Source organism: Pteropus vampyrus, unplaced genomic scaffold, assembly GCF_000151845.1.
Source record: "Pteropus vampyrus isolate Shadow unplaced genomic scaffold, Pvam_2.0 Scaffold322, whole genome shotgun sequence".
In the NCBI taxonomy this organism is placed as follows: Eukaryota; Metazoa; Chordata; class Mammalia; order Chiroptera; family Pteropodidae; genus Pteropus; species Pteropus vampyrus.
The window spans coordinates 1,069,554-1,078,323 of record NW_011889103.1 but is presented as its reverse complement, the minus strand read 5'-3'; the positions used below and the strand labels follow the sequence as shown (position 1 = coordinate 1,078,323).

Below are 8,770 nucleotides of genomic sequence, written 5' to 3'. Positions count from 1 at the left end.
GGAGGCGCCCGGCGCGAGCGCTCCAGCCCCGCTGTCCCCTCCCGCCCCGCGTCGCGCGCCAGACCGCGCGGGCGCAACTTTCTTAAAGGGACAGGTGGCCGGAATCCGAGTGTACCTGGGGCCGCGATTCGGCCTCCGGTCCGGTTGTCCCCGCTTTAGGGGAGAGACGAGGTTGCAACAGATCTCTCCACCCACCCACCTACTCCCCATTGCCCCAACCCCGACGCAGTGACGGATTGCAAGTTTTAATGCACCCAGCATCCTTTTACAATTTAATTCTTTCGGCCTAAATCGCCCTTCCACTGCTACTCAACGCAGTTGCTGGCACTGTGGGCAAAGTGTTCCTACCCTGGAGCCCCACCCCACCTGGAGTCCCGGGGTGTGCAAAGCTTGATGCTGCTGGGATACGCCCTCTGCAATCCCCTTGACCCTGCCCTGTAACTGACCCTAGGGGAAAAAGCCCCCCGCACGGCTACTGCGCATGCTCTGAGCTGGACAGCTCCAGAGAGGGAAATTTAAAAACGGTTCTTGCTGCGACGGCGGCCAAATTGCAGAAGGCGAGGGGCGAGCGCGAGGGTGTATCCCTCCGAAACCCTCGCCCGCCCCAGGAGCGCCGGTAGCGGCGGCCCGGCGAGGATCCGCTCCAGGTACCGCCTTTCAGGGTCGGCTTTGCTCCCTCCTCCCGGACAGTGCCCTGCATTGCATTTCCAGGGTGGAGACAGGCGCAGGAGCTGTGGGGGCTGCCTCTCTCTGCTCCCCCATTTTCCTTCCGGGGAGTACCTGAATGACTTTTGGGGCTGCTCTGAGAGTTTATGGTGGGTGTCTGTGTACATTTCAGGTTCGGAGTTTGAAAAACTTAGGGACGATCTCTTTTCTTAAGGCTGTGTTTGTGTGTGGCCAGGGTGGGGTGGGGGTTGGATTGGTTTTCCGACAAGGGCATGTGGCATTTCTGAAGGCATTCCTAGGGCGGGAGCCATGTGGGATTATTCCCTTTGCAAGTGGGAATTTGGCTTCCCCAGAGAAACATACGTGACACATCAAGCCGTCCTTTTTCGTTTATTTTTTATTTTCAAAGTGATCATAACTGAGCTGCAGTTGAACATACTAGGCTTGGAAGGGAATCTGATTTTTCTGATTCCTACTTTGCGAACCCACATTTTCCAAGACTTGACATTTAGATTCTAGAGCCTCCCTCTGCCCTTCCCCCATTAATTAGAAAGAACCTGGAATTTCATTCTATTCTCTTCATTTGCTTCTAAAACCCTGTAGAATTGCCCTGGGAAAGTGACCTGTGACGCCCAGCAATCCTCTACTTTCTTTCTTTCTCTTTCTTTCTTTTCTTTTTTTTTCTTTCTTTCTTTCTTTCTTTCTTTCTTTCTTTCTTTCTTTCTTTCTTTCTTTCTTTCTTTCTTTCTTTCTTTCTTCTTTCTTTCTCTTTCTTTCTTTCTTTTCTTTCTTTCTCTCTCTCTCTTCCTTTTTTTTTCTTTTTTAAATATTCTGTTAGTTGTTTGAGCTCCATCCTTTCTGAATTGTGGGAAAACTGTGGGTTTCTGCCCTGTCCACATCGTTGCTCATGGGAGCTTTGTTTTCTGCTTGTCTTTCCCCAAGGAGATGATAGAAAGTGACATCTCATCCATAATGTCAGGAATTATTCGAAACTCAGGGCAAAATCACCACCCCTCTCCACAGGAATACAGGTGAGGGCTTCAACAATAACCAACAATATATTTTGTAATTGTTTAAAGTGTATATGTGCTGTTTATGGTTTCTGAAAACTATTACATTCAATCCTGAGATTTTGTGGGAGATCTAGAAATTCTTGATTTCAAGATTGATCTCTGTGAGGGTGTTGTGCCTGTGGGCTCGTGGCCTGGGGCGATGGGACCACTGAATGCCTGCAGACTTTTGTCCCCTCCAGGAGAGGTCCTCTCCTGGGTTAGAGACTGGGTTAGGATGTGAATGTTAAGACAACAACAGCAGCTATTGCCTTCCCTCCAATGGCCCTAATGGGGCTCCAGGAAATTCCCCCAAACGCTTTTTTTGGGGGGAGGATTGACTTCTTTTCTCCTTGGATGTTGGAAAAATTGTGAATTAAAATTCCTGGGTTCTTAGCCTGGTTGTATGACTTTCAGCAAGTCCCTTGCCCTCTCTGGGCTTCTTCCTCTTCAGTTAATGATGCTCTTGAATTAGATGGTCTTAAGGTCTCTTCTCGGTCTCCTTTATTGGAAGAATAAATTAGATGGAGACTGAAGCCAAAATAAATTATTTCTTGAGACTGGATGAAGTGAGATACAAGTGTGTGTATCTTTTTCATCTTTTTTTATCTTCAAACCTCAGACCTAGAGAGGCCCTTAGATGGGTAAATCGGTCCAGCCCCCTTCTTTTACAGATGGGGAAACTGAGGTCAAGAGAGGAGAAGGGGCTTGTCCGAGGTGACACGGTAAATAAGAGAGAGGAGAAGAAAAAAGGAAGGACCTGGAGTTCCTCCCAGCTTCTCTCCCTCCAGCCGGGGTCCGCGCGGGGCTGGGCTACACTGGTTCCCAGCCCTCCCCACCCCATGGCAAGCACCATACTCATGGGTTGAAGGGTACAGCCCAGATTATGGAGTGGGAGACAGGACAGAGGCTGGCCTGGGAAAAGCAGGCTGTCACCTCAGACCACCCCCACGGACCCCTGGGGCCACTGCAACTCACCAGCAGTGCCTTGTGGGGCAACAGCAGAGGGCTGCTGCTTCCTGAGAGCTATGGGTCCGGAGGCTGCCTTCTGAGACCCAAATAAGGACACATATTCAAACAGGAATTTGCCGAGAGTCTGCTGTATGTGGAGCTGGGATGCCAGATGTGGGCCAGGCACCCAGCGGTTTGTTAGCACCTACTGCCCTCACTCACTTCAGCCTGGGAGGCTGCTTTGATGAGTCCTGTTGTACAGGTGGGGAAACTGAGGCTCAGAGCAATGAAGTGGCTTTTCCCAAGATCAAACAACCAAAGACCTCTGGGCTTCCCTCCAATGCTGAATGGGTTTAAATAATGACAAGTGAATTGGGAGCAGCCTAAGGGTTAGGAGCTTGGGCTCTGGAGTTAGAATCCCAGTTCTCTGGCTATGTGGAGCTCTCTGAGCCCCAGTTTCCTCATCTATAAGACGAGGATAGAAATATTACCCACTGCATGAGTACAATATAAAGACTGAATAACAATGTCTGACTCTGCCACTTGCCAATTGTATGATCGTGGGCAAATCCTGGGTGCCTGGCCTTTCTTATCCACGTGGATTCAGGGCTGTCTTCTTATATTAAAGAGCTAGCATATCCAGAAGGCAGAATAACATCGTCATCATCATCTCATCATCATCATCATCATCATCATCATAACTGGTGGTTTCTTAACATTTTAGTAACTGCTGGCCCTGTGCCACAACCACCCCATCAGAGTAGCACTATTGTGCCCACGTAGGAAATGAGGAAAACAAGCATCAACCAGATCAAATGGCTTTCTTAACAAGATGACACAGCTAGTTTTGGGTAAAGTGAAAACTTGAACCTCAGGCTATCGCACCCAGAGGGTGTTGTGGCTACCGCACCCCGTCGGTGAAGAGTACAGGTGCAAGAACAAAGTAAGTTGCTCTACCACCTTGCAGCTGTGTGACCCAGAACAAGTCACTGACCCTCTCTGTTCCTCAGTTTCTTCATCTGTGCAATGGAACAATGAGAGGACCCAATTCACAGGTTATTGAGAGGATTCTGTGCCTCCATCTAGAAAAGGCCTGGAACAGAGTGCTTTCTCATGGAGGGGGAGCTTTTATGATCATGCAGCCACCCCGCCACCCCGCCCCTTCCAACCACTCCCATTTTTCTCCCCACATAATAGCCCCGGAGAAGTTTATGAGCTTCTGATCCCCCCTCCCACATCTCCATGAATGGTTCCAAGGACCACTCAGGCTGCCGGTCCTGCCTGGTTCCAGCCCCCATCCAGCCCTCCACTAAGCTGCCTGCCACTCCATCCCCAGGGGCCAAATTTGGCCGTTAACTTTCAATGGCTGTGTGCAGGGAGGTGGAGGGAATGGGCAGCAGCTGGAGGCTGCCCTGTCTCCAGGGAGCTGTCGGGAGTCAGTGTCCTGGCCTAAACAGCAAACTGGCAGCAGTCTCCCCACCTGCAACACTGTGGCCAGGGGCCAGGGGGTGGGGGCAACCCTGACCTCCTGGGCAACAGCAAACAGCACTTGCTCAATGTGGGTTAGCCAGTTTCCCCTTGGCTCAAAGGCTAGGAGAAGAATCCACTCTTAAAGGTACTGAAAAATGGAATAATCAAGCACCTACTGTGTGCCAGGCACATGCTAAGCTCCTTAGCAAGTGCACTATCCCATTTCATCTTTATAGAAACAACCGTGTTATAGGTGCTGGCAATATCCCAATTTACAGCCAAGGATGCCAGGGCCCGGAGCCATGACTTGCCCAAAGGCATGCATTCAGGGAGAGTCAGAACTGCAAATATTAACTACCTGCCCCAACCTTTGGAATTTGTTCTAGAGGTCAAGTCCAACAACCTCCTTTTACAATTTGGGAAACTGAGGCCTAGGGAGGCAAGAGAAGGCAGGCTATTGGCAGCTCGGACCCTCACGTTCTTCCAGGGCCATGTGGCTCAGTGGTTCTCCTTATAAATCTTTGTGCCCCAGACCCTTAGTCCCTCCTCTAAGAAATGAGGTGACCTTGGGCAAAACCCTTCTCCTCTCTGGAAGGTGGTTTTCTCATCTTCGAACCATACTGCGGGGCGCACAGTAGATACTTAATAAATATTCATTGGGTGGGTGGATGGTTCAATGAACATCGTGAAAAATAATATGTCAGTGGAAATGCAGGAAGGCTGTAGGCTCGAAGGATGAAGTCCTGTTGCATGGACCAGGACAGGCAGACACCACCTGCCTGCCCTCTTAAGCCTCCACTGAGCTGTGTAAGGGGATGGTTTAACCCCCATAACAGTGTGGCTCCACCCATGAGCCGTAACATCCTTGCAGGGGGTTGGGGGCTCCATCTGTCAGGGGCGTGTCTATCCCAATATCTTTACAACTCTTCACCCTCAGGGTGCCAGAACAGCTCCTCAGGGCGCCTGTGGGCAAGGAAGAGAAGTAACTTTCTTGAGGTCCAGCCCTCCTTTGGGGTCTTGTAGTTCCACCCCTATAAATGTGTGTTCATGAGCGTGTGTGCACACACACACACACCCACACACGCCAAGTCCCAAGGCAAATCCTAGAAAGGGAAGTTTCTCTTTTCCAAATTCCTAATCAAATCGTTTCACATTATACTCGCTCTTGGCCCAGGTGGGAATTTCTGAGCTTGCTAAATTGCTTTTGATTTTCTTTTTCCTGGAAACAGTTACAAAGGCTATTACAAAAGATATGTTAGCTAAATAAACACCTCCGTGAAATGCTTAATCCCTTTTGTGTAAAAGTTGGATTAGAAATAAGAACAGTTTGTGGTGACGTAACAGTTTCTTACTAACCACATCTGGAGAAGGCAGGTGAAATTTCTTCTTGTAACCAGGGCAGATGTGATGTCCCATGGAGGGCTGCATGTCACTCTGCACTGCTGAGATGGTGAGCTGACCCCCAGAGACAATATTTTCTGGGCAAACCCCTCCCAGGGACCATGCAAGGCAAGAGGAAAGAGCACAGTGGGAAGGAAGAAGGAAACGTGGTTTGAGTACCTGCTGTATGCGGGGCCCTGTGTTACAGTTCCTCTGATCTTATCCTCATGACTGCCCTCTGTGGTCGAAATCATTATCGGTCCATTTTACAGATGAGGAAACTGAGCCACAGAGAGGTGAAGTGATTCGCCTAAGGTCCCACAGCTGCAAAGGGGTTGAGATGGGATTTGAACCCCAAAACGGATGGTCCTTTCACTACACAGTTGCTGTATCAGCTCTAAGGAACACCAAGCTAGGAAATAAAGGGTTCGATGCAGGCTCTAGACTTCAGCCCTGTAGGCAAAGATCCCCACAGGAACTGTAATCCATGCACAAATATGCGTGGCCCCTGCCAGCTCCTCAGCGAGTGCATCTTCCCATTTCACCTTTCAACAGGACAGTGACCGTGGGCTCCAGTTCACCTTGGGTGGACAAATATTTGTGGGCTGGTCACTGAGTCTGCAATCAGGTGTGAGACAAAGTCATCCCTGTCCTCTAGGAGTTTAGCATCTAGAAGGCAGAGATAGATGAGAAGAGATGCCTGAGTGAAATTAATGGGTGATCTCAGGAGTCTATGCTGTGTGTAGACACTAATGGCCTGAATCATTCCGGGCAATGAAAGACTGGGAGACTGGTCTGGGAGGGCTTCCTGGGGGTGGCGGTGTGTAAGCTGGGCAGGAAATAAATAGAGATTGGGGAATGCAAGATAGGTTGGGGCTGGGCTAAGGGATCTTTCCTCCCTCTCCTACTCCAGCAGGTATGTAATAAAGCCCAGAGGGTGCCAGCTTGGTGCTGAGTGGTGAAAAAAACAGAGGGCCTCCCATCCTTGCCCTCTTAGAGTGGAAAGAGTAGAAACACCTATATAAATGAATACTTTGTTGCAAAATGCTAAATGTTCTTCAGAACGCAAGAAGGACCACTAGGGTTAGGGGGCGGCCAGGAAGGATTTCTCAGAGGAAGGGACATTTAGGCTGAGAAAGAGCCATCATGAGAAAGAGCCAGCCATGAATGAGTACATAGAACAGCATTCCAGGCAGAAGGAACAGCAAGTGCAAAGAGAACTTAGAATGTTTGAGGAACTGAAGGGTAAACAGGTTTGCTAGAGCAGAGGGGATGGGAGGGAACAGAAGGGAAGGAGATAGCTAGGGGCCAGGTCATGGCAAGAAGCTGGACTCTTACTTCCTTGGCTGGTTTTAAGGACAGCAACAAGTTCTGATGCCCCTATTGAAAGGCCACTCTGGCTGCTGCTGGGTGTTTCACAAACACTTCTCTAGCACTTGAGCCAAACACTGTACCGTGCTCTTCCCATGGTTTACTTACTAAGAGGCAAGCCCTGTTATCATCTCTGTTCCACATACGAAGAAACTGAGGCTCAAAGGCATTGGGTCATTTGCCCAAGGACCCCCATTAGGAGTGGAGCCAGAACTGGACTTCAAGTCTCCCTGGGCTCGCCCCTCCCGTGCCCTGCTCTCCCAGCTCATCTTCCATCCCTCCAGCAACATGACTGATTAATTAAGGACGTGGTTAATTAACATTGTCAGATTGGTCCCTCGGTCAGTATAGGATGGCAACCATAGACTCCACGGGTGTCTCGCTTTGCCCAGGGCCACCGCAGAGTCCCCTGGCCATGGCCCTGTCACCATGGAGGCACCTAGAAAATTCTTCTAAAAATGGTATGATGGCAATTTGCCCTTCCTGCCCACAGCCAAACTGGCAGAGTGGCCCAGCAAGGAGGCTACAGGGTGGGTGATTTAAATCTCAGCTCCTTTGCTGACACGCTCTGTGGCTGAGGGGCATCTTTTCCCCTTTCCGGGCCTCAGCCATCACACCTGTGAAAAATAAGTAGCCATCCCACAGGCTGTCAGGAGATGGGGAAGGTGCAGTGAGCTAGGAAGGCGAGCAGGAAGGTAGGCACGCCACGGGGCACACCTCTCCTCCTTTGTGTTCTAGGTCAGTTAGAAAGTCCTCTCCTTGGACAGAGGGAGATTTGTCTGCTTTCCAGAACAAGGCCTGGCAATTAGGAGTTCGGGAAATATTTGTGGAATGAATCAAATGCTTACTGAGTGTTGGACACTCTGCTGGTGGCTGTCCTCACCAAGGCCGCTTCACGCTGAATCCATACTCTTCAGAGGATGTTTACAATAATATGAATTGCTACCATGAACTGCACATTGACGTGCTGGACGCTTCACCTTCATTGTCTCATTCACTCTTCATGATACCCTGTGAGATAGGTATAGGTGTCAGCATCCCCATATTGCAGATGAGCAAACTGAGGCAGATGACTACAGACAAGTCCCACAGCTATTGAGTGATTGGATGGGATTCAAACCCAGGCCTGGCTGACCCTAGAGCCTACACTTGCAACCAGAACACTGAATTGCCACAAAAAGAGCAATGAGGGACCCCATGGCCCATGGTTCCCAGCTGAGATGTGCTCAGAATGTGGCATTGCAGAGGGCTTGGCCTTCTGATGAGCCCAAAGCCTTCTGAGCAAAACTCACAAGGGCACACAAGGAACACATGTGGTGATTAGCACATAGGAGGCACTCAGAAGATGGCGGCTGGGTTATGACACTGATGACAGAGCATTATTCTGTTGTTGATTTTCCCAGGATACCGCCTTGCTCCTAGCTAGAGTGTACCCTCTCTTGGACAGTCCATGCTCTGACTCCTTCAGAATGGGGCTAAACCCTTCAGTTTCCCCCCACTTCAGAGGTGGGCTGTCCACCTCTACATTCCCCACCCTGGATGGACCTGAAGGCTGTGGGTTCCACAGAGATGGAAGGGGCTCAACTCCCTGCATTCCAGGTGGAGAAATTGAGGCCCAGGGAGGGTCAGATGGGAGGTGCTGGGGCAGGTACCTGGACCGCTGCCAGGAGGCTGCTGAGGCAAGTTCACCTGGCGTGGCCTCACCTTTCCTACCTGTGAGAGGGGGTGATGATACCCATTGGGGTGTGTGTATGTTTTAATAATGGAAAGATGGATATGGCTGAGCTTTGAAAAGGAAGAAGTACCTCCGTGTGGGGTGGGGAGCTGTGGATGAACTACTGAATCCAGAAAGGAACTCTGAATTCTCAAATGTCTTTTTATTT

The 8,770-nt window shown here is 50.1% G+C and overlaps 1 protein-coding gene across 1 annotated transcript in view; it reads left to right on the top strand.

Moving 5' to 3' along the window:
• The first annotated feature begins 545 nt into the window (after nucleotides 1-545).
• FOXN4 (forkhead box N4) overlaps nucleotides 546-8,770 on the top strand; it is a 24,718-nt gene continuing 16,493 nt past the window's right edge. The window contains exons 1-2 of the mRNA XM_011377806.1: nucleotides 546-647; nucleotides 1,609-1,697. Of these exons, the coding sequence (XP_011376108.1) occupies nucleotides 1,612-1,697 (86 nt within the window). The 5' untranslated portion in view covers nucleotides 546-647; nucleotides 1,609-1,611. The remainder of the gene's footprint in view (nucleotides 648-1,608; nucleotides 1,698-8,770) is intronic.